Below are 27,125 nucleotides of genomic sequence, written 5' to 3' on the forward strand. Positions count from 1 at the left end.
CCTCCTTAAAATTTGCTTAAAAATTTCAATTTCTATTAGTTTTATCTGTGAAGATAATTTGGATGATAGTTTTTCTCCATGTATTACCATGATTATTAATTTATTTCATTTCTTAAAATCATGGACATTTTCTGAGAGGAAATAATTTAAGTGCCATATCAATGCTGTATAACAGTTGTTCAAGAAACTCAAACATGCTCTTACCTGGGCTACTTCATCTCTAGAATTCCATTTAACTGACAGAAGCAATTTGGGTAGAATTTCGGGAATGGTTACGCAATAGTGCCTGTTGAAAAGACAAAACAAAATCGAAAAAAGGTTCTACGTCATTCAAAAGGTTCAGATGTCTAATTCTTTAATTATTCAATCTTTAAAAAATTCTAAGCATGTTATTATTATTGCTAACCTTTCTTCAAATCCTAAGAAATTACTGTTTACAATGTAGTATATATAATCTTCATATTTACTTAGTCAAAATGGCAAGAAAGAAAATCCAAATTTAGGTTAAGTACTTAATTTTCACATATGTTTAAGAAAAATTGTGAATACATATACAACTTTTCAGACTACCTATATTGTACAGAACTTGGAGCAGAGTCACCATTTCTAGCTACTAAGATTCCTGGATAAACATCTTTTAATGGACTATCTGCAGAAATATACAGCAAATGCTTTAAATGGACAGTGTCACTAATAAGAGCCAGAATCATCTGCCTAATCTGAAAATAAGAAATTATGCTTTTACTTTTAAATAATTGTAAGAAAAAGAAAAATAAAAAATAGCTGCTCCAAATTTATTATCTAGACCAACTAAGACACAAGTGATCTATTAATTTTTTTTCTTGAATGTAATTTTTAAGAACCTAACGATAAACTCTCTTATTAGAGAGTTAAAAAAAAAAGCCAGCTGGGCATGGTGGTAAATTCCCATAATCCCAGTAATTATCTCAAACCACAAGAACTGTCATTTGAGGCATCTCAGGCAAAAGTTGGCAAAACTCTCTTCTCAAAAACAAGCTGGACATGACCTTTCATCATTAAGTCCTAGCTACTTGGGAGACAGAGGTAGGAAAACAAAGAGTTTGGAAGACAGTCCCAAAACTTAGGGCAAGACACTATCTGAAAAACAAACTAAAACAAACCAACTAAAAGCGAACAAAACTCAAAGGACTTGGGAGTTGCTCAAGTGTTTGCCTAGCAAGTGTGAGATCCTGAGTTTAATCCCCAATACCAAAAAAAGTCACAGGGTCTAAGGAACACAATTCAGTAGAAAAAGGAGTACTTAGCATACATAAGGCCTAGGTTTGATTTCTAAAAGCTTTTCATGTAGAAAGTATAAATACAGCAGATATCTGGAAATTTAACTATATCCATATATAGGGATATAAAATCTACATCTACATATATTTAGATAGATAGATATAGGTGTCTGTGTGTGGAGAGAGAGAGAGAGAGAGAGAGAGAGAGAGAGAGAGAGAGAGAGAGAGGAGAGACAAAAACAGAAACAGACAGAGACAGAGACAGAGCTTGTGTATATGTGTGTTTCTATGTGCCTCTGTGTGTGTGCTGGTCTTAGGGCTTGAACTCAGGGATCTGGACACTATCCCTGAACTTTCTTGCTCAAGGCTAACATTTTACCCCTTGAGACACAGCTTCACTTCCTGGTTTTAGTAGTTACTTGAAGATAAGACTCTCATGAATTTTGACTTCCTCCAACCCAGATCTCCAAATCTACTAGCTACTAAGCCTCTTGAAAAGCTAGAATTTCAGACATGAACCACCAGTGCCCGACAATGTCTGTATTTTATAAAAGTCAAGATTAATAAGGAAAAACATGTAAATTATAGTTTACTTCTTAGGTATGGTAAAGATATAGCAAGTTTGATGCTATTCTGTTGTTCTATTCTATAATGAAAGGAAAGTGCCATCTTAACACTTACCTATGGCTCCAAAGGAAATCTTTCTCTTGTTCAGTGATTTCAGATAGTGGATCCCGTGTACAAATTGCTCGAAGTTGTTCTTTATCGTTCTCTCTTAATTCATTATCTCTAGCTAATCTGTTACTCTATAAAATAAAGTATTATTTTTTTCTATGGTTTTCTTTTGCCATATATCTTCCCTTGGATCCTTAAGTGATCTACTAAACACAGAAAATTAATTTTCTATAAATGTTACATTAAGAAATAGGAGAAAAACAAAGGAGGGGGTAACAATGCTCAACAAGAAATGTACTCATTACCTTACTCATGTAACTGTAACCCCTCTGTATAGCATCTGTACAATAAAACAATTTTTTCCTAAGTTCATAGAAATATTGGTTTAAGATATGGTATTTGTGGAACAAATTCAGTCACTTCCTTGGTTAATATTACCACCAACCACAGTTAGAAGAGCAATTAGCAGTTAATTAGTAGATTGATCAGATTGGTATTCAGTGGTAAATTATTACTATTTACTCCTTTCCCTTATGTAGTCTCTTCCTACTATACTACTGATTAATCTGCTAGTTTATGCATAAGAAACAATTTAATAAAAATGTAAACTCTTGGGCTGAGAAGGTGGTTCAGTGGTAGAGCGCTCGCCTTGCATGCTTGAGGCCCTGGGTTCAATTCCTCAGCACCACATAAGCAGGAAAAAAAAAAGCTGGAAGTGGTGCTGTGGCTCAAGTGGTAGAGTGCTAGCTTTGAGCTGAAGAGCTAAGGGACAGCACCCAGGCCCAGAGTTCAGGCCCCACGACCGGACCCAAAAAAGAAAAAAAAGTAAACTCTTTTATTTTCACTCTTAAACACATCTTTGTAATTGCTGCAAAGCTTTTAAATTTTAAAAGTAAAAATAAGAGAAAACAAAGGATAAAGCATTGCATATTAATTATAAATATTAATTGTTAGGAAACTAAAAAGAAAACAAAATAATTTTTAGATAATTTCACTTAATGATTCTGTTCCCTGCAAATGCTGATATATTAACTGAATAATGAAAAAATCATTATTAAAAACATCAACATACATATTCCTTAGCCATTTCTAATGCTACAAATGAAAGGAGACCTCCATAGTACATAGTTTTTATATACCCATACATTGTTAATTTATTCAACATTGTGAAGAAATATGATTTCCACGTTTTCATTCTACATTGCACTTATAGTGCATTTATACAAAATATGCACTTTGTGTATTGTCTTGTACTTCTTTTGGGGGGAAGGGTATACAACACAGTAATGATGCTGTATTTACTGAGCTTCAATTCCAGTGCAAAAACAAATGAATAGCTAAGATAAATAAATTTACTTTGATGGAAGAGCAGTAAGAAGCCTGTAAACGTAATCCCTTAGAGATAAGGGAAAAGAAACATGGGAAGTAGAGTTCACAAATGTAAAATTGGCATGTTAGGTTGAAAAGTTTGGCTACTATTTTTACTGAACAGTATTTAAAGGATGAATGTCATGATTCAATTTATGTTTCCTAAAGACCATTCTGCTCTATAAGAGAGGGATCAGTTAGGAAGCTGTTGCAATAGTCCAAGCATGAAATAATATATACTTAACCTTCGCATTACCAGAAAAAGACATCATTGAGGTCCAAGGAACTTTATCTACTTTTATATTATCTATTTGTCTTTGTCTACTTCAAATACAAAATAATTCACAAAAGAATAATAATGAACATGGTAACAATTTTATTAGATATGTTTATTAAAATTAGAAATAACATTTTCCATATTCTCCTGATTTTGAAATGTATCTCTGTTAAATTGTGACTTACACTGTCAAAATGCAACACATTTCAAAACTGATGGATTTAATTTGGTGATCATTTTTGATAAATAATTGTAAACAGTTCCATCTTTATGCTTGCAGGTATCAATAACAATAATCAGGAGTTTTTATTTCTGTATCATTCATCCTTTCAGTAACCTTTATATAAATGCTGGCAAAGAACTTCCTGCATTTATTTGTGATGCAAGACTTTGGATTTGGATAAGGTTGTATTTTAAAGTAATGAACCAATTAATTTGGTAGTGGAGATTTCAAAGCAGTACAGTATTTATTAGACTGTGGCACCGTTATTGCTCCATGCCTTTAGCCAAGTTTACAATGAGAACGGGGAGCAAAATTCTGACTCAGAAGATCTTCAAAGCTTATAGTCAGAATAGCTGTTGTAAAACAAAGTTGGGGGTTAAGAAAAGAATGGTTGCTGAAGAGATTAAGAGTCATTAAAGAAGTCGTCAAGTTCTTTTCATTGGGACAACATGAAAGATGCCTTGCTTATACTCAGGAATCAGTAGGATGCCCCAATCACACGCTGAACAGGACAAAGGTATGTTTGTTTTAAAGACTGTCTTCTGAGAAAAGAGAACAGCTAGAATACTATTCATACAAGACTACCTTCTTTTCCCAGTGCTCAGTCACCCACATATTCAGAGGCTGATGCTACTACAATTGTTCAAAGGGGTCTAGCTACTGTTCCAGCTGGCAGCAGACCTCAGCATTGTCTGCACTGTGCTATTTTTGCAGGCATAAAGAATTTTTAGGAGTTTCGGTTTCATGGAGACTTCCACTGAAATATGAAAGGAAAGCCTGAAAAGCCAATCATCACTGGAAGTGGAGCAGTTGTTCATAATACAAGTGATTTTGTTCCCTCTATTTCCCAGGGACCTTAGGTAATAACTAAAATTATCTTTAGTTATCACAATTGGTATAATGGTGGTTTTGGCTTTATCCCAAGGATGTTTCTAAACATCCTTCAGTGCACAGACAGACCCCCCACAACAAAATTTATATGGCCTAGAATATAGTACAAATGTTGAGAAATACCCTCTTAACTTCTATTACCTGTCTCAGTATTCAACTATCTGTTAGTTGAAAAATACTGGCACTTCAACTTATATCTGTCCAATGAAAGCCTAAAAAAGCACAAACAAAAAACTCTGCAAAGATAGTGTTTAACAGACTTTTATAATGCTGGAAAGATGTCTCAAGATACTGGGTGATGACATAAGAAAACTGAAGGATTATGGGTTAGTGGTGTTTTATTTCACTATCATATCATTCAAGTCATTATATCCATCTCTAAACATCTGTATTATTTTAGTCCTCTTTAGTATAATTAGAATTAATGAATAAGGGTAAAATGATTCCTATTATAATTTATATATATATATAAAACTATGATTCCATTATGTGTTTTAGATTTATACAAGTTTCCAATGAATAGCTAGAAAATAACATTTTTCTTACTTTTGTTTCATAAAGTAGAATTTTAAAACAAAATACAAATAATAAAGCACTAATTCTTATAAAGATTTACAACTGCTCAAAAAAGAAACATCATTTACATTATGTACACAAGAAAGACATTATTTATTATGAAAGCAACTGGTACACATCTTAACTGGGCATACAACTAGGAAGTAATTAATGCTCCTAACTGTAGTATTCCAGGCTACCTCTTGGTGCTGCTATTACTGTGGCTCAGACACCTGTAATATTTTGGGACTTCTTGGTTGTACTACTAGGCTAAAGCAAAAGTGATAAATTTTGAAAGTATGAGAGACACTAATTGAACAAAAAAAAAATCATCTTACCACTGACAATTTCTCATGATTTATAATCTTATATTTCTATTTCATCAATTTTGTGTTGTCATTATTAATATTAATGATGAAATTCAATACCTGCATTTCATCACTGAATAATCAACAGAGACCTCTTTAGTTCATTACTTAATGCTTATCCCGGAGTTCTATAGGTTCAACATTCAATAAACAGATGTTAATGAAGACAAGTTAGAAATGTGCATAACCTAAGAAGAAATGGAGCTGCAGGTAAAATATGAGTATATAGAAAATATCATTATATTGTAGTAGTGTCTAGGTTAGTGTAAATAAATACATGAAATCTTTTCTATACAGAGTTATGCACCCATGTCTACAGATACTTAAAAAGCTAAGTGATTTGCCTTACCAGGCCTGCATGGGAGTAACTAAACCCTGCTTCCCGAGACACAGACCAATTGGCATGCTCTTCAATCACTGACATATCTGGAAACTTCACCACACTGCTGAACCAATCAAACTCCAACTCCAAGCATGGAGTTTCCTAAGAGATGGAAGAAAGGTTATTACACGTATACTATGCTTCACTATCATAAAAAAGACTATGTAGTTTATGATAATAAAAAAGCTTACTTTATTTGGATTTGACCCAGTAACACCAATGGGGTTCAGTAAATCTTCTAATCCATGAGGCACTGGCCAAAGATTCAAAGCCATTTTTCCAGAAACAAGGGTATCAGTGTAGTCAAACAAGTTTATATTTCCCCAGGCCAATGGACAGTGCTCCTTAAAAGAATAAAGAAAAAAATCACTACTCTATGGGTTAAATCACACAATGTATTTCAAAACACTTTTCTTATGCCAATGGCTTACGCCTATAATCTTAGCTACTCAGGAGGGTAAGATAGAAGAATCAAACTTCAAAGCTAGCCCAGGCAGATAATTCCTCAAGATTTTTATCTTGAATCAGCCAGAAAAATGTTGGGACTCAAGATGGGGCTCAAGTGCCATGAGTGAAAAAGCCTGAGAATCTCAGTTTAAAAAAAAAAAAAAAACAAGAACAACACACTTTTTTTCTCTAGAGAGGAGAATTTTTACATTTCCTATAATCATAAAATATAAACTCTACCAAAAGTCATAATGACTTTTTTCAAAATGTAAGCATTTTTTACTTCTCTTTTTTGGAAACTACCTATTTCTTCTTTAATGATAAATAAAAAGTCAGAATCAAGAGGAATGATATGTATAGGCGGAAAGTTATGTGGTCACTCTCCATATGTAACAAATGATATAAATATGAACTAAATATATTCATTAAAAAGTCATTTCTGAAGCTCTGTTAAAGTATTCTTCCGTAAAATTATGTTTTTAAAAAATATTAGCAAGTGGGTTATGCCTATAATTCTATTTTTTCAATAGGATGAGATCTGCAGGATCTTGATTCACTGCCAGTCCAGGCAGAAAAATCCTCAGGATCCGTCTTTAATCACCAGCATAAATCGAGAAAGGATGCATGACTCAAGTGTAGAATGCCAGCTTAGATAGTAAACTTAGCATGTTTGAAGTCTTTGAAGTCTTTGGTTCAAACCCTACCAAAGGCAAAAAAAAAAAGAAAAGTAAAAGCCAGTATTCCATGGCTTACGACCGTAATCTGAGGATAGGAGATCAAAACTAGCCCAAGGAAATTCCAAGATTCTTATGTCCAATCCAATCTGCCATCAAGAAGTCAGAAATGGAGCTGTGACAAAAGTAACAGAGCACTGACCTTGAGCAAAAAAGATATGGGATAGTGCCCAGGCTCTGAGTGCCTGGTACCCAAGCCCTAGAACCAACACAAAACAAATAAAAACAACAGTTTAAAATAGATTTGATCTTTTTTTTTTTTTTTGTCGGTCATGGGGCTTGAACTCTAGGCCTGAGCGCTGTCCCTAAGCAATTCAACTCAAAGCAAGCACTCTACCACTTGAGCTACAGCACCACTTCTGATTTTCTGGTAGTTTATTGGAGGTAAGAGTTTCATATACTTTCCTGCCCAGGCTGGCTTTGAACCATGATCCTCAGATCTCAGCCCCCTGAGTAGCTTGGATTACAGGTGTGAGCCATCAGCCCCCAGTTTATGATATTAAATCTTTTTTTTTTTTTTTGGGGGGGGGGTCCGGTAGTGGGGCCTGAACTCTGGGCCTGGTCGCTGTCCCTCAGCTCTTCAGCTCAAGGTTAGCACTCTACCACTTGAGCCGCAGAGCCGAAGTGGCTTTTTCTTTTTTGCTTACAAGGTGCTGAGGAATTGAACCCAGGGCCTCATGCATGCAAGGCAAGCGCTCTACCACTGAGCCACCGTGCCAGCCCCTTGATCTATTTTTAATTAAATAAAAAAATAACATTGACTTTGTGAGATTCTACTCAGAGATTTAATTAGAAAATTTTAGAGGTAAGCATAATTTCCTTCTGAAATACTTTACCTCTTTAGCACCCTTTCGGCCTTTAACAGAGCAAATGGAAAGGCAAAGTCGAGCAGCACGAGGAAGATCAGGAATGTATATATCATAATTCAGCCATTCATTCCACCTACACAAAAATATTAGCAAAACATAAAAGTTTTATCACTGCATATAAAGGAGTCCTACAAATCAAAACCTACAAAACCCAGTAAGTGATACATGAGAACAGTCACATCACGACTGTATCCAAATGGCCAAGAACATGTAAAGTTAATTTAGTGTTATTTTAAAAACAGAAAATAGAAATTAAAATCTCATGCAATAGCACTTACTATACATGAGCATGGTTGAAAACATATATAACTTCCTAGAGTATTCCTACTTAGCACTACTGCTATTCTATTAAGTCTACATCCAATTTTCAGAATCAATTTAAATTCTCTTAAAATTACTGCTATGATATTAAGGGATAGATTCTTATTCCTGAATAATTCCATAGAAAAAGAAGTTTTTTTAAATACCCTACATTTGATCAGTAATAATATTTAAAGATTCATAAATCCCTTCTTTCCCTAGGAAATTACCTTGTTCACAAAGACCCTTCAATTGAATTCTATAAATATCTATTTGGGGAATAATTTGAACAAATCTGCATTAGAGGTTGACTGTGGAATTATTTACCAACTCTTACAGCTTCATACATAGATAAGGTAAGAAAACAAAGATAAGAAAAATAACATGTTGGATTTTTCTTATCTAATGTGGGGAATTATAAGAACAAAGCAGTAACTATCTTCTCCTTGGAACAATAGAGACAAAGAATAAAAATAAACTTTGGGTAAGATTTTAGAAACAAAAAGTGATTTTTGTAACTGATGTTCATTTGTTCTATATGTACAAGTTTGGTAATGCACTGCACTTTTACAAGTATTGCTAAATACTAACATGACCTTTAGAAATATGTACCAAATACTCCCTTACCTGGGATTGGAACAAGGTACTCTCTGAGTGTTCACATTGTCACATAAGGGTTCACCTCCATGGTAGATACCTGTCCGAACATAGATCTGAAATAAGGTAAGACAAAGGAAGGAGGGAAGGAGGGAGGGAAGGAGAGAAGGAGGAAGGGAAGAAAAAGAAGAAAACAGAAAGTAAAGGGATAAGGAAAGAAGAAAGGGAAGTGAATAAAAGAAAAAAAGCATGTATATAAAAATATACATATATATATTCACACATACACATACAATACATATATTCATATACACATAGAACAACAGAACTCAGTATTAAACAGTAGCATAATATAACATATGAATGTGAAAACCAATGAATATTGTTTTGTTTTGTTTTTGGTCAGTCATGGGGCTTGAACTCTGGGCTTGGGTGCTGTCCCTGCGCTCTTCAGCTCAAGGCAAGCGCTCTACCGCTTGAGCCACAGCGCCACTTTGGTTTTCTACTGGTTTATTGGAGATAAGCATCTAAATGACTTTCCTGCCCGGGCTGGCTTTGAGCCACGATCCTCAGATCTCAGCCTCCTGAGTAGCTAGGATTAAAGGCATGAGCCACCGGGGCGGCTCAATAAAATTTTTTTATTCTTTTCTTTATACATAAAGTTTAACACAGATACAAATACCTCAGCAAAATTTGCTACAGCTTTTGTTTGTTATAATGATGGGAAAATCAGACTACTGAAAAATTTAAACAGGCTCACAACCCCTAAATTAAGTATGTAATCTAGAATTAGTATACCAATAAAACATGTAAGTAGCTAACACAGTACAGCAACGCTGTAAAAAGACATGAATGTTTAAATTAAGAGCAATTAATAAAGATTACAAAAAGGCTCAATTTAAGTCAGATCAGCTTTTGTTACCAAAAGTTTTATAAAATTTTTGATTTTTAGAGCTTAGAAGTATCAACATTAAAACTGCTGATTTTACCTTACCTTATCAATGTCTCGGATATTTACGTTTACATAAGTTGCACACAGAATTTTTATTCTGAGTGCACTATTTATAACCCAAAGGGATTTTGTAGATGTTTCTCCATTCATATATGGTGTAGCAGTGGAGATGCGTCTAGAGTAAGATGGCATTGTAAAACAGTCCATTGGCAGCTGAGAATAAAGGCTTTCTTTAGCCATCAGCATCAAATTAGGCATCCTCCCAAGCATAATACAACTTCTTATATACTGTAAAATATTAAGAAAGGTGGCAAGAAACCATTTCTTGTAAGCTTATTTTTTTTTGCTTCAAAGGCAATATATACAAATATCATGAGACTTTACATATTAACCAAATTAATATGCAAATTATTACTAAAATCATTACAAATTAATCACACATGATTTTAAGTCATACCTTCTAGACATTTTTTGTGCTTACTTGTATTTAATATTTGAAAGCAAGATTACAGTATATATCAAAAATTTTGATGAGGATGTGAAGGGTAAACAAAGGAGGAGGCTGCAATGCTTGGTAAGAAATGTACGCATTATCCTGCCCATGTAATTGTATGTTCACAATAGTATGTTCACAAATAAAATAAAATTAAATTAATTTAAAAAAAATTTTTGATGAATATGTTATATAAAAAAGAAATTAGTAAGGCCAACTTTTGGGCTTATCTTTCTAAAATTACTAAACGCAAGAATGAGAGGATCCTCATAGCAGAAAAGCAGTATCATCTGAGTAAGTCTCTCTTATCATAATGATGTTTCATCCCAAGTTTGCCAACCAAACATTTCCCAAGAAGCATTGTTATGGAGACATTTTAAAAATGCTAAAATGTACTGATCCAATTTTTAAAATGGTAGTTTGAATAGAGGTTTTTTAACAATGTAAATCTTATAATTCTCATATTATAATGGCCTATTTTCTTACCTATAATCTCTACTAGATTATAATCAATCTGAAAGCCAGGACCATGTCTTACTTGGTATTAAAAATTACAATTTTGTATGTGTTTGTTATAGTTGCTTCTTATGCCTATTTACTTAGTGAGTGGAAAAGTGTGTGAAAGTATTAATAGTATATCCATTGAAAAAAACCATAATCTTTCTGGAAGGGAGAGGTGGGGATGAGTGGTTGAAAATATTGACAATATAGTTAAATATTGGCACTGATCAAGACATATTGTTGAATTCAACTCTTTTGTACAACTAAAGAAAATAAAAAATTTTAAAGATAGAAAACCATACTCTTTGAAATGCCTACTTTAATTCTATTCCCATGTCTTTTATGTGTTTGTATATGGTGCCACTACTAGGGCTTGGACCCAGGGACTGGGAGTGGGTTATATTTTGTCCCTCAAAGCTGGCGCTCTACCACTCAAGCCACACTTCCACTTCTTTTTTTGGCTGGTTAATTAGAGATAAGTGTCCGTCCCATCGACTTTCCTGCCAGGGCAGGCCTTGAAGGCAATCCTCAGGTCTCAGTCTCTTGAGCATCTAGTATCCTAGCATAAACCACCAGCACCTAGTCCCATATCATGTCTTGAGAGGAAAAAAAAAAAACACACACAAAATATTCCATATTTATGTTATTGTAACTGTGCATACATATAACCTCCATTCCATATTGAGATTATTGTAATTGGCAACATTTTTAGACTTAAATTATTACAGCCTGAAAATAAACTTGAAAATGTGCTTTCCAAGATGTACAAGTCGTTATGCGGAAAAACGAACTTTACGACTTTGGTGTGGGGGGGGGAGGACTGGATGGGGGGAGGATGGGAAGAGACAGAAAGGGGAAACAAAGGAGGAAGCTACAATGCTTGGTAAGAAATGTACTCATTATCTTGCCCATGTAATTGTAACCCCTCTGTACAGTATTTTCACAATAAAAAAAAAAAAGAAAATGTATTTTCCCAATATTAATTACTTAATTTTTTAAAGTTGTCCTAAAAATACAGGTAACAGTTCTTGTGTAGTTACTTTTAAATTTAAAATTAGTATTTTGGGGAGGGGGGAAAGGGATACTGAAAGGGACACACACACACACACACACACACACACACACACACACACAGAGGCACACACAGGCACACACAGAGACAAGATTACAAAACCCACCAAACCCTTTTATAAAAGGGTACAGAAAGGAGGAGAGAAATGAGAACATGGTGAAGAAGGGGTATTTGTTCAAAGTTCACTGTGTATATATTTGGAAATATCATAATGAAACTACCTCATACTACAAATATATATGCTAATTCAAAAAATAAAATTAATATTCTTGAAATGTATTACTCACCTTATATTGACTCAATGGGTACTTTTCTAAGAAGTATTCATCACATCCACACACTTTTAAAATATACTTGCCCTGATATTCTAAAACACAGAGTTTTAGTTGTTCTGAGGACAGCAGCATACTTCGAGTTTTTTTCCTGATTGCTTCAGCAATCACTTGTTCTGGTACACAGTCATGATTGATTTTCAGAGTATACTTCTGCTTATCATTATTTGGAGAAACTATTACCCAAATCACTACTATTATTTGTCCTATAACAGAAAAAAATTAGATGTACTCATCATGTGTGTTTCATTCATCAAGAAACAATTTTCAAGAAGTATGCACTACCCATTACTCTAACCATAATTATAAATGACTTATAATCAACCTAATTAAATATAAGTATTTAATATCTGGTAGAAGTAGAAAATTTTAATAATTGATAGTATTAAGATCAAGTAAGCTAGACCTCTCCTGAACACAATGTAAAATGGCAAGATTCTCATAAAATGAACAGTGTTTGCAGTTAATTTTTTAAACTTTTGTGTATGTTGGAGATTTTTCATAGTAACTAGAGAAAAGTGAGAAGAATATTCCATTTTAAAATGTTTCCTAAATAGAAATCTTAAAAATCTTGTATTACATTGAACAACTTTAAATAAGAAGAATGAGAAAGAAATAAGATGCTTTGGGTGCTCATCACAGAATTATGGATTTAATAACGTGAAATATTCTGTAACTTCAAATTGTAAAGCTTCATTCTGTCATATTGAAAAAATACAAACCTATTGCTAGTAGTTTACACTTATAATCATACCTACATGGCATGCTAAGATCAGTAGGATTTCAGTCAGTAAAGTCTTAGAGTCCCAATCTCAACTGAAAGCTAGTCATGATGGTATGAACCTCTCATCCTAGCTGTAAGGGAGACTGAGGAAGGTAGGAATTATGGTTCTAGGCCATCCTAGGCATAAAGTCTTCTAGACTTCACATAGGAGAAAGAAAGTTCAGTGTGGTATGGTGGTATATGCCTGTTAACCAGTTATAATGTGACACCAAAATAGGAAGGTCACAATTCAGGGATGTGCCCAAGCTACAAGGATTTATCATAAATAAAACTAGCAGAAAAAGATAGTTGGAGGTTGCTCTGTAGTAGAGAACCTCATTTTAATCCCCACTACTGTCCAAACAATAAAGTAGGAAAGTACAAATAGGTTATCTGATGCAATAATAATCATTTACAATGCAAAAGTTTATATACTTTTCTTCATTTTATTCTAGACATTGGTGCAGTAAATGTCACATATTCCTCTAATGTCAGTCAGTATTATAAGACTTAAATATTGAATTTAAGAAAGCTTATGTGTAAATAAGAATGCCTAAAGCTCTTCCAAATTTTCGTAAGATGTTGCTAACCATACTTTATGCATATAATTCTTTGTGGTTCTAGGGAATCAAACCTTGGGCCTGGCATATGACAATAAACAGCTGATCACTAACCTACACTCCAAAGACCTCAGTTTTATTTGCAAAAAAAGATTATCAGTTCTAGTTCTGTTAGAATCCAAAGACAGTGAATTTCATGTTTTCTTGAGATAAAAATTCAGCCAAGGTAGCTGGGCGCTGGTGGCTCATGCCTGTAATCCAAACTACTCCAATTCTTATTTCCAATAAACCACTAGAAAAGTGGAAGTGGTGCTGTGGCTCAAGCGGTAGAGTACTCACCTTTGAGCTGAAGAGTGCATGGACAGCACCCAAGCCCAGAGTTTAAGCCCCATCACCGACCAAAAAAAAAATTTTTTTTTCACCAAGGATCAGCATTATATGTACACAATTCATTCAACCATAAAGATTTATTGACCACACAATGTATACTAAGCAATTATATTTTGTCAATTTAAGCAGCCTTTCTCTTCAAGGAAATTATCAATCCAAGAAAATAATTCTGAAAAAAAAAATAGGCCACACATAGAATATTTCACTGTAGTAATGATTCCAGTAGAATAGGAATTTTCTTACCCTTATCTAATTTATTATATATGTGCTTTGGCAATTCTGGTGAAGATTCCACATTTGGAGGATAAACATACATTGCTCTACTGTGAGGTGAATTAAGATCTCTGAGATCCACAGCTTCTTTACAAACATTCAGAATGTTTCTTCGGAAGTCCTGTACTTCCGGATCTTTAACCATATCAAATTCACACACCGGCATGCCAATAACAAAACCTTAAAAAATATTGCATAAAGAATAGAGGATGTTATTAAGGTCATGGTAGGACACGTTTCTTATAAACAGAAAAATGTACAGATTTGGAAAAGCACAAATTCATGAAGATGTTTCTCTTAGTTAAAAAAATCTTAGATGCATGCTTATAGTATGAGTTGATAAGATCCCATTTTTATCTATAGCAAATAAACCTCTCATATGTATCAATATACTGATTCCTATTATCAATTATTTATTTACAGAACAATAAAACTGGAGTGTAACAAAACAAAGCCCTACAAATCATATTTCTAATAAAAATACAGAATATCAAAATGTTAGAATCAATCAAACTACTTTAGATTTATAAAGATTTTTTTTGGTTGAAAGGTATTTTGAATTGTAAAAATATGGGTTCAAAAATGTTTTAGTAATTAGACAACAGGCAAGATTTCAAATTATTTGCATTTTATAATGGGATGACAATATCATTTAATTTAGCTGAAAATTGTATCATACCAATTTCACGATTGAGGATCTTCTCTTCACGATTGCCTACTGGTTCAATTACTTTTAAAAAGGGTTGAAAAAGCCGAAGGTCACAAAGTCTTCTTGTTTCATCAAAAAATTCTTCCCTTTCTGCTTCTTGAGTAACACTTACAAAAATGTAAGATGATTCATCTTGAAGAAGTTGATGGAGAGGGTACTTTCTTGCTTCCTTAAATAGTTCATGCTTTATAGTAACTAATGTAGCCTCACGGAGGCATTCTAAAGTCACTATCATTCCATTTGGTAGTAAACATTCTACTAGGATTCTTGGGGGCATCAAATGGATGCCCCACAGTTCACCTGATGATGGTCGTGGAGGCATTGTTCTGATCCTTTACAAGTGTTACATATGGAACTACTTTAGAGAATTAGACATATGGCTATTCCAAAGCAGTAACCTAAAAGAACAAGAAAAACATTTGTTAAAAGAGAAGCAACTACAGAAAAATATATTGGAAAAAATATCACACTGCTAAATGCAAAAGTTCATTTTATGAGCTGAATTTTATGCCACTGAATTTATACGACTTTTAAGTAATAATTCCTCTTAATACTTTAATCGAGACTATTCTAAAATAGGGTATAAAGAATCAATCCAACTCATGATTTCAGTGACTCACATCGGTAATCCTAGCTACACAGATGACATTGGGTATATAGTGAAAAATATGATGGACAGGGTTGGTTTTAAGATGCATAAGGAGTGACATCACCTATAAATATTTCTATATTCAAATAATGTAGAAGTATAAATTTTTTAGTTTATCTGACCCACCAAAATTGAACTGAAAGCATGTAAACCACTTAACAAGATATATAAAGAGCAATGAATTTGAATTACTTAAGAGTCTCCCAACAAAGAAAAGCTCAGAACCCAGTAAACTATCAAATATTATCAGACCTTTAAAGATGGACTAATATCAATACTCCTCAAACTCCATGAAGTAGAAAAGGAAAGAATGCAACCAAACTCATTTCATAAAGATAAAGCTAGTATTTATACTCATAACCAGATAGAGACAGACATGCAAAATTTGTAAATAAAATATTTACAGCTGGGCACTGGTGACTCACACCTGTAACCCTAGCTACTCAGGAGGCTGAGATCTGAGGATCACGGTTCAAAGCCAGCCCAGCAGGAAAGTCCATGAGACACTTATCTCCAATAAACCACCAGAAAACCGGAAGAGGTGCTGTGGCTCAAGTGGTAGAGTGCTTGCCTTGAGCTGAATAGCTAAGGGACAGCGCCCAGGCCCAGAGTTCAAGCCCCATGACTGACAAAAAAAAAATTATAAACACATTAAAAAATAGCCTATGGTAAAATTCAACATCTTTTTATGATAAAGGGTCTGAAGAAACTAAGGAAAGAAGGAATATACCTCAACATAATCAATGACATGACAAATATACAGTGAACCTTATTCTAAGTGGGCAAAATTATTTCCTTTAAGGTCAGGAATGTGACAAGGGCAACCAGTCTTCCCACTCCCTATTCAAGATAGTACTGAGATTCCTAGTCAGAAAAATAACCAAGAGAAAGAAATAAAAGTGATTTAAATAAGAATGAAAAGATTAAATTATCCATGTTGTCAGATTATTTTATATTTTAAAGATCCTGACAATTATAATCCAAACCTTCTAAATCCAACAAACTTTTGGTAACATACAAGGATACAAAATTCAACATACAAAATCCAGTATTTTTTCAGGATATCAACAATGAATATAAAGAGAAAGAAATAATTAAAAACAACTTTATTTACAATAAGTCTCAGAAATCAGAAATAGCAAGACATAAACTTAATTAGGGAGGTCAAAGAATTCTCAATGAAAACTGTAAGACAGTGAAAGAAACTGAAGGGACACCAGAAGATAGGAAGACCTCCAATGCAGAATATGAGATGAATTAATGACATTGGCTATACTACACCAAACCAATCTATAGTTTCAATGTAATGACTATGAAAGTCGTAATGTCATTCTTTGCCTAAACAGAAAATCAATCCAAAATTTCATATGAAAAGACAAAGACCACTAACAGTTAAAGTAATTCTGAATAATAAGAGAAATGCTGGAGGTATCATAATACTGGACTTCCAATTATACTACAGGGCCATAATAAGAAAAAAAAATAAGAAAAGCATGGTAGTGACATAAAAACAGACACAAGACCAATGGAACAAAATAGAAGACCTAGAAATAAAAACAGACAGCCACAAACCATTTGATCTATGACAAATGAGCCAAAAATATACACTGAAGAAAAAAAACAATTTCTTCAACACATGGTGCAGGGAAACTGACTATTTATATAAAGAAAACTAAAATTTAACCTCTATTTTTCACCCTATAGAAAAATCAATTCCAAACAGATCAACATTCTTAATGCAAGATAAAAATAAATATTGAAACTACTACAGAGAACATATGGGAAACTCTGGAAGACATATGAAAACATCTTTCAAAATATCTTTCCATGTATCTCCCAATCTCCGGGAAATGGAAGAAAAAAACTGCATGAAATGAAGCTCAAGTACATCAAAGGAAACAACTATCAGATGCAAAAGAAAACCAACAGAATAGAAAGCCTTTACCAGCTACATCCAGAATATATAAAGAACTCAAAAAATTAAAAGAGACCAAATAACCCAATTAATGCAGGGACAAATGAATAGATGGTTGTCAGAAATACAAATTCCTTGGCAATAGGAAAATGTAAATCAACTTACACTTAAATTTGAATCAGAATAATTACCATAAAAAAACAATAAATGCTGGCAAAGATATGGGGGTAGAGGCAAGAAACCTTCATACACTTAGTAATGGGGATATAAAGCAATATAGACACTATGGAAGAAGGTTCTTCAAAAATCTAGAAGTACATCTACACAATAACTTTTTTACACCGTTCTTTAGCATATATCCAAAGGATGCTAAATCAGTATACAAAAGAAACCTGAATAACTGTTTATTGAAGCACTGTTTCTAATAGCCAAGCAGTGGAGTCAGTCAAGATGCCCGATGACAGTGGAATAAAGAAATATGGTATATTTATGATTTGGAGTATTATTTAGCTATAAAACAAAGTGAACTTACATCATTTGCAATAAAGTGACAAAACTGAAGATCATCGTGCTGAGCAAAATAATCAAAGGTCAAAAAGCCATGTATTATATGGTTTTGTGGAATCTAAACCTAAAAAGGTAATGATGATGATGATGATGATGGTAATAATAATTATAATATATGTAAAAGGCAATCTATCAGAAAGCTAAATATTGACCTCCCCTATGACCCATCCAAACCACTCCTAGGCATCTATCCTGAACAACAGGAACCGGGACACAAGGACACATGCACCCCCATTTTATTGCAGCACTGTTCACAATAGCCAAGATATGGAAACAACCTAGATGCCCCACTACAGATGAATGGATCCAAAAATTGTAGTACCTATTTTCAATGGAATATTATGCAGCCATTAGAAAGAACAAAATAATGGCATTTGCAGGGAAACTAAATGGATGGAACTAAAAAAAATCATGTTGAGTGAGGTAAGCCAAGAGCAAAGAGACAAACGGCACATGGTCTCCCTGATAAGTGGATGTTAAATACAAAACGTTAAGGTAATATGCCAAAGTAACAAAGGACCCCCACTCATCTGGTCAAATCATTACTAAATGACCCCATACTGCTTACCACATATATGATATATATGTGCAAATCAGAGAGAAACTAGGAGGAGGACACAGAAACTAAGGGAAATAGGAAAACATACAACAGCAGGACCCATCAGCTGCACTGAACATTGATGAAAACGAACTAAGCAACTCAATGGCAGCAATGGGAGGGAAGGAATGAGCGGGGAAAGAAGGAACAGCTGACACTAAGCAAAAGGAAAGAAATGTACATATCACTCGATGTGGAAGAAATAACTGTATTGTCAAAGCTCATAGAACTCATAAACTTTATAGACCATGATAAAGACAATTTGCCCCATGAAGGTTAGAATGTGTTTGTGACTTTAAGTATTATATCCCACAATACTGTGAAATTTGTGAAATTTATGTAATCACTTAATCACAGTAAAAAAAATGCAAAAAAAAAGGGAGTCTCTCTGTGGGGGAGGAGGGGGATCAGAAATTGTTAGAGGAGGAAAAGGTAAGGCTCCTGAGAAGGAAAAGGTGTGCGTGTTAAGACAGCATGAATGAAATCTACTAAATACTGTAAATGAGGGAGGAAAGAAGGCATATGGGAATATTAAAGAGGGTATAAAATGAAATTTTCCTATTGAAATGCCTATTTTTGTACTTACAAAAGAACTTATTGAAAAGCAAAAGAGAGTATAAATGATTATAAATAATTAGTCAAATAACATTTTAGGCTATTTGATGTCACAGAATGAAATATGTACTTAATTTTCTATACATACAAATAAGACAGCAGTCCTGTTTTCTTACAGGCAATATATAACTCAATTTACTCTTTTTGTTGAGTTTCACCTGTTACAACTACTGTGCTATATTCTACCATACAATATAGCAAAGCTATTTTCGATTATGAGCTGTGGAAGAGATGATTCTTCTGGTCCTAAAGGAAAGAAACCCCAGGTTAGATTTACTTTATAAGATTTTCCCTAGTTTCCTAGTAGCTAATCTTCATGGAGGCCAGACTACCATATCAATATAGCAGTTCTTTCCATTACTTATGTCTAATCAACATCAACATGTTCACAAGATTTTATAATAGTCTATAACTAAAGACCAACAGACCAAATGATAACGTAAGGGGTTCTGCCATAGCATAAGAGCATGAAATATGACAGAAACCTTGATAATCAGAGACTTTCTTTCTGTCTTCCCACTGGTCATAAAATTACTGATCAAGGGCAGGGGGAAGGATTGGGTAGGGGAGCTCGGGGGGCAAAGGGGAGATAAGAAAGGGAAACAAAGGAGGAGGCAACAATGCTTGATAAGAAATGTACTCATTATCTTGCCCATGTAATTGTAACCCCTCTGTACAGTATTTTCACAATAAAAAAAATTACTGATCAAGATGTACTGTATTTGTAAATGTTTTGTTAAATAGCACCTCCTTCATACAATTACATAATTTCAATTTTTTAATTTTTTTAATTACTAGTAAAAGCCAGACACTGGTGGCTCATGCATGTAATTCTAGCTACTCTGATGATCATAGTTCGAAACTAGTCCAGGCAGGAAAAGTCCATGAGATTCTTATCTCCTTAACCACCAGAAAACGGGAAGTGATACTGTGGCTCAAAGAGCTCAGGGACAGCACCTACGCCCCGAGTTCAAGCCCCATGAAAAATAACAACAGCAACAAAATTACTAATAAAAACTATTGTTTAGGTACAGTACTAAAAACTTTCTTGGGAGAGAAAAAATGGTATTTATGTATTTGTAGGAGTTGGATCTTCATTAGCAGATAGTGCTACTTAAAATGAGTAAAAATTGCTTTATGGACAAAATAAATGGCAGCAATAAAGAGAATATCAAACTTTCCACTGTCACTTGGCTTTTATAGGTCTGTTAATTCATTAAACAATATAATTATTTTAAACATGTATTATTTCAATGCAGAATGACAATATCTGTAAAACTTATTTTTTAATCTCTGATCATATTTCATTCACTTCCTGAATTGAAAGTGCTGCTCAATTTCTGTATTTCATCATTTAAGGAATCAGTGTCCAAACTAAGACCCTCGGTCAAATGCACCTTGCCACATGACAGACACAGCCATATTTTCAATAATGTTTTTGCATTATAATGGTAGTGTTGAGCCAATGCTACAAAGACCTTATGGGCCTTCAGCTTGGCTGGGCCCAGAAAAGATATGATAATTATTTGGTAACAACTGAAAAACTCATTTTCCCTCCTTGTCTCCCTCCCTTCTTTCCTTCCTTCCTCTTGTACTAAGAGCTGGATACTGAACACAAGACTATGAAGATATAGACAAAAAGATTAGCACTGGGTTAAATTCATGGCTTCTTTCTTCTTCTTTTTTTTTGGACAATGTCTCATGTAATCCAGGCTCACCTGAATTTTTTGTTGTTATTGTTCCAGTCCTGGGGCTTGAAATCTGGGCCTACGCACTGTCTTTGAGATTTTTTTGCTGAAGACATGAGCCAAAACTCCACTTCTGTTTTTTGGTGCTTTCTTGGAGATAGGAGTCTGACAGTCTTTACTGCCTGTTTTAGTGGCAATCTCAGATCTCAGCTTGCTGAAGTACCTAGGATTTCAAGCATGAGCCACTGGCACCTGAACTTTTGATCCTAACACCTCTTCTGTTTGACTTCTTGGATTACATATATCTCTATCACTCATACCTGTTGCCAACTGAAGAATTTTCTAAATATTCACAGCCTATGATATCATATTCAACTCTATCTCTATAACTACAATTCTACACTTTAAACCTAAATTTTCTGGAATGAGAAAAAGAAAACAAACATCAATTTTAAGCAGTAAATGAAAATCTTCAGTAAAGTGTCTCAAAAATTAATTTAATAGATAATTTCAAATATCACACCTAATTTGGAATGTTTTAAAATACTTCTAAAAATTACCACTAGAATTATCACTCTTCATTACTTCTCCTTCCATCATGATGCTTTTTCTATCTCCTTTTCTATCTCAAGCATTCAATGGCCATCAGAATATTCTCTACATCTCTAGACCTTCAATTACTTCAACTATAATTTAAGCAAGGTATTCTACTTCTCTTCTTTACTATCACCAGATGTGCTCTTTTGCTAATACTGATCTCAAAAATTACAATCATAATCTAGTATAACATTCTAAAACCAATATTACTAACACATAGAAAACTATTACTTGTATGCAGATTATGAATCCACATGAACACAAGGTAAAACAGCATTAGTCTATCTTAACAAATATATTATGTTTTAAAATATCAATATTATGGCTGGAAGAGTGGCTCAGTGGTAGAGTGCTTGCCTTCATGCATGAGGTCCTGGGTTCAATTCCTCAGCACCACATAAGCAGAAAAAGCCGAAGTGGCTGAGTAGTATCTATAGCAACATAGACTTTTCCTTATGAATAAGGTTGTAGAGTGCTGGCCTTGAGCTGGAGAGCTGAGGGACAGCACCCAGGCCCAGAGTTCAGGCCCCAAGACCAGAAAAAAAAAATTATTTAAATCAATATTATATCTGCATTAAAATGAGGGCTATTTTGAAAGCATTCATCTGCAAATTGGTAGCATAGTCACCTCAAATAATTTACTAAACCAGGTAACTTATGTTTTCTAGAACCCCATGTTTCACAAATACAGAAGCTACTTAAATATTAGTTGAATAATTTTAATGGAGTTTACAAATACTTGTTTCTGATTTTTGTTTTCCATGTTATAACCAGACATCAAGAGGAAAACATTTAACTTTGTAACTTGGCAAATACTTAGTAGAAATAAAAAAAAAATCTTTCCTATTATTTTAATTGCAAAATAGATCTTAAGTTTAGTTTGGCTTAAAACAGAAGAACAAAAACATCCATCTCTATTTCTTATAAAAGTGATAAAATCTGAGTTTAATGAAGAAATGGGCTGATTATTTGGAGATTACTTTAAATATTTCTATCTAGTAATTCCTTTTTTCTTAATGTTACCACAGTCTCTAACAGATATTCTGCGTGACTAAATGCACAAACCTGATTAAAATTATCTGCACCTATATTTGACTTCTTACTGGACTATGGACTTTTCCAGGTTAAGTATGGTAAGAGGCACTATAAACATAGAGAGCAGAAAAATTCTAAAACTAAACTATTGATTTTATTCCAGGAAAAATGTACCAAGGTCTTGAAAAAAAGAGATAACAAAAGGAATCCAAGAAAGAAATGGATGAAGATACCTTACAGAGCAAAATTAAAGCACTCAGGGACAAAACAGATTTGGGGAATCAGAAGCAGAGTTTCAAACAAATTTCACTGCAGTGGAAACTTGTGGGAAGCAAGTTTTCCTCAGAACGATTTTCTGAGCCCTGTAGGGCCTCTGCAGCTCACTTCTTCTCAGAGTCACTAAGCATTTCTGGAATTATTCCAAAGGAACAGCTGCAACATATATGAGCTCTGGAAGGATGCACATTATCCATTCCTTCCAAAGTGGTGTCCTGCACTGACCTTTACCAGCTAACCATGAGAAAGCTGACAACTCATACATTTCTCTGAGATTCATAGGTAGGCTTAGGAAGAGACCATGATAAATTTTTTAATGACAATTAAGACTTAAGGTTAGCTGAGTAGTATCTATAGCAACATGGACTTTTCCTTATGAATAAGGTGGGTCAAAAATTCTAGTGTGAATAGCAGAATCAAGTAAAAAGAAACTGATTAATTACAATTTAATAAATACTTGATATTAAAGTAGATGGACGATAACAATTCTTGAAATGTGTTGTTATTAATTTTCTCAATTTGCTCTTTATAAATTCAAGATTTAAAAGCCAGCCCAGGCAAGCAAAGTCCATGAGACTCATCTCCAATTAACCTCCAGAAAAACTGGAAGTGGAGCTGTGGTTCAAATAGTAGACTGTGCATGACTTGAGTTGAAGAGGCCCAGAGTTCAAGCCCCACAACAGACAAAATAAAATAAAAAATAAAATAAAACTTCAAGATTTAGAGGCTGAGAGTATAGCCCAATAGCCCAATGTCAAAACAATTGGCTAGCACAGGCATTAGATCAAGCTCTCATAGGTAAAAAGGAAATAAATAAAAACTTTAAAAAGCTGGGCGCCAGTGGCTCAGGAGGCTGAGAGCTGAGGATCGCAGTTCAAAGCCAGCCTGCGACGAAAGTCCATACGACTCTTATCTCCAATAAACCACTAGAAAACTGGAAGTGGTGCTGTGGCTCAAGTGGTAAAGCGCTCACCTTGAGCTGAAGAGATGAGGAACAGTGCCCAGGCCCAGAGTTCAAGCTCATGACTGGAAAAAAAAAAAAACAACTTTAAAAATTAAATTTTATATACATTATGAGAAAATTAATTTTTAAAAAATACAAGCTCAAAAAGAGAGTAAACATTAATCAATTAAGGTTAGAGATAACATTAAAAAATATGAGGTATTTCATAGTTTCATAATTTAATTGCACACAAATGGTTTCAAAGTAATAGGACTTTCCTAGTTAAATACTTTTCTCATTTGTAGGACACAGAAGACAGATTATTACAGCTTCACATAAAGAGCAGGTGAACAAATGATGTCAGGCAAGTCCAAGTAATTCCATTTACAGTTTCAGGACAAGATGACAGTATTTGGTAAATTATGATTTCAAAATGCAAAACTAAAAAATGAATAAACTGCAAATGTAAAAACAGTTTTTCTAGTAAAGCACTTTTACTTTATTTGATTCCACTTTATTAACTGCCAATCTTTTGAGTAATAATATATGCTATAGGACCAGCGTGTAGCATCAGTATGCCAGTGTGTAGGATCAGAGCACCCTTTCTCTCTTAAAAAACAACAACAAAAAAAAACTAACCAATCACTGATTTCAGCATGGATATATATTTTTGGGGAAGTGGGGGGTGGTTCAGTGGGCAGAATTGATATTTGAACTCAAGGCTTCAGAGCTCAGTGATCTACCACTTGAGGCCTCCAGCCCTTTTCATTCTGCTTCTACACTTTTTGTTCTGGTTATTTTGGATGCTAGAGCTTGCTTTATTTGTGCAGGCTAGCCTGAAACATGTTCCTATTTACAATTCCCACCATACCTAGAATGACAGGTACATACTATGAAATTCAGCTTTTTCCATTAAGAGGAGGATCTCCTGAACTTCTTTTGCCCAAGCTGGCCTGGAATCACTGTCTTCTAAATTTCAGCATCCCAAGTAGCTGTATGCTAAGTATATGCCACTGAGCCCAGCTACTGGCTGGGATGTTGTCTAGGGAACTTTTTGCCAGGGATAGCCTGCCTGATTTCTGCCTCATGAGTAGTGAGTAGCTAGAATTTTAAGTGTGAGCCACCAGCACCCAGATAGCTCTGATATCTTGGAAACATTTACAGCAATGAATAACCAAGAAAAAAATATGTAGGAAACATTTAAATATGCTAAAACTGTTATATCATTATTTCGTATTTACTAGCAAGAAGAATAATGTATATTAACCTAAACTTGTTCTGAGCAAAGTGCTCAACCCAAGTGTTTTTGCATTAATGTTGTACTCCTCAGTTTCACTGATACTATGGAGAACAAAGACATTTTTAATATTTCTCCAGTAAGGGCAGGCATTTTCTTTTATGTTTATCTTCTTAGCTTCTATCTCTCTTGGTGGAATTGAGCTTGCTCCCTTGGTTAGTACTCTACAGTTTAGTTAGGCTTTCAGCCCTGTATTTTGCTGTTTTTGTTTTTAAAGGTTACACAGACTTTCTACCCAGGCTGGTTTCAAACCATTATCCTCCAGATCTCAGCCTCCTGAGTAGCTAAAATTATAGTTGGTAATGAGACTAGTTCCCTAATTCCTCTATCAAAAATGATTATCTATTCCCTATGAAGGACATAATTTCATCACTACTGGGACTCATAGTCAAGTGCTGTTACTTTTGGTAGTACACATCTATCATCTACATTAAGGTATGTCTCTATTCCACTGATTAACTGATTTACTGATAATCTTGATAATGAAGAAAAGATGAGTCTTGCTTGCCAACCATAGTGACACCATAAGCAAAGATAAATGGGTCAGCTACAGATTTCTCAGTAGAACCTATGTCTTGTCTTGACACACAAGAGATAGCCTGCATATACTAGAAGACTTGTAAGTCTAGTCTGCTCCAATAACTAAAGAGCTAGCAAACCTGATTGGGATACTAAGAATATAATATCCATCTATTTGCATCCAGATATGTTTTCCAGATGGTCTGCTTTGGGCCATTATTTTCCATTTTTATTAATTCAACATTCCAAATTTAACACATATCTGCATTACTTTCAAGGAAGTCAAAATAACTTGGAAAGAGAATTAGGAACCAGTCATAAAGCTCCATCATAGGCTACTCTTCCTAATAAAGTTCTTTATTTCTTGGGGCCATGTATCACAGAACTGTACCTGTGGTTTCTGTGCATATGACTGCATACACCCAGGCATCAATAATGAACACATCACATTAACTGACTGCTGCAAAAAACAATATTTTCAAAATTGAATAGCAAGGTCTCAGCTGTATGGCTTACATCACAGTGGTGATTTCCACCAATACAGATGGGGAAAGGAGGAAGTATAAATGAACTCCACCCGTTTGTCTTGTAGTAGTAGGAAAACAACCTGCCAGCAAATGAAAAAAATACAATGATTAGCCTAAAATATAAAGCACTTTTTAACTGTATCAATTCTTTACAGTGCTACTTTCTTTTATACTGTGTTACTTTTCTTTTTTTTGGGGGGGGGGGGTCCGGTCGTGGGGCCTGAACTCTGGGCCTGGGCACTGTCCCTCAGCTCTTCAGCTCAAGGCTAGCACTCTACCACTTGAGCCACAGCGCCACTTCCAGTTTCTTTTTGCTTATGTGGTGCTTAACAATGGAACCCAGGGCCTCAGGCATGCAAGGCAAGTGCTCTACCACTGAGCCACCTTCCCAGCCCCACTGTGCTATTTTCTATTGAAACAGAATCCACTAATCCACTTACAAACTTTTTTTTTAAAAGACACTCAACTAGCAGGACCTTGCTTTTTGTTGCATTCAAAGTAATATATGACTAGGATTAGACACTGAAAAAACAACCTGACTCTAGATGTACTGAGTGACTATACTACTGACATTTCTGTCTTGTTATTTATCTATAAATACTGTTATCTTTTGTACTATACCACAATCTTAACCATCTGATTTCTTTTCTTTAGAGGCTATAACTGTAATCTTTGAAATATTCTTTCCTCTTGTATCTGATACATTATTGAGATTATAAAATGGTATAAACTGTAGGCCATATATTGCACTCTTATTTAAGCTAGCCATGGCATGCTCATTTTTTATGCTAAAAATATTTGCAAAATATTTTTGTTTTACTTAATCACATAAACCCATTGAGATATAACTGCAAGATGTTCTTTTTTTCAAGTATATTCTAATAAATGTAACTATGTAATACTGTATTA

At 34.3% G+C, this 27,125-nt stretch overlaps 1 protein-coding gene across 4 annotated transcripts in view; it reads right to left on the bottom strand.

Annotated features, from left to right (window-relative positions):
* The window catches only part of Pik3ca (phosphatidylinositol-4,5-bisphosphate 3-kinase catalytic subunit alpha), a 77,680-nt gene that overhangs the window by 21,603 nt on the left and 28,952 nt on the right, over positions 1-27,125 (bottom strand). Inside the window, exons 2-13 of one of the 4 annotated variants that reach the window (XM_069991863.1) lie at positions 26,206-26,296; positions 23,904-23,956; positions 14,961-15,388; positions 14,252-14,461; positions 12,251-12,501; positions 9,940-10,185; positions 8,976-9,061; positions 8,016-8,121; positions 6,190-6,342; positions 5,966-6,100; positions 1,941-2,065; positions 205-286 (exon numbers count right to left, since the gene is read on the bottom strand). In XM_069991863.1, coding sequence (XP_069847964.1) covers positions 205-286; positions 1,941-2,065; positions 5,966-6,100; positions 6,190-6,342; positions 8,016-8,121; positions 8,976-9,061; positions 9,940-10,185; positions 12,251-12,501; positions 14,252-14,461; positions 14,961-15,312 — 1,746 coding nt within the window. In that variant the 5' untranslated portion in view covers positions 15,313-15,388; positions 23,904-23,956; positions 26,206-26,296. Of the gene's footprint in view, positions 1-204; positions 287-1,940; positions 2,066-5,965; positions 6,101-6,189; positions 6,343-8,015; positions 8,122-8,975; positions 9,062-9,939; positions 10,186-12,250; positions 12,502-14,251; positions 14,462-14,960; positions 15,389-23,903; positions 23,957-26,080; positions 26,114-26,205; positions 26,297-27,125 lie in introns of those variants that run through there. The other 3 variants (XM_069991864.1, XM_069991862.1, XM_069991865.1) reach the window with 3 other exon arrangements.

Source organism: Dipodomys merriami, unplaced genomic scaffold, assembly GCF_024711535.1.
Source record: "Dipodomys merriami isolate MVZ:Mamm:240054 unplaced genomic scaffold, mDipMer1.0.p SCAF_40, whole genome shotgun sequence".
Taxonomy (NCBI): Eukaryota; Metazoa; Chordata; class Mammalia; order Rodentia; family Heteromyidae; genus Dipodomys; species Dipodomys merriami.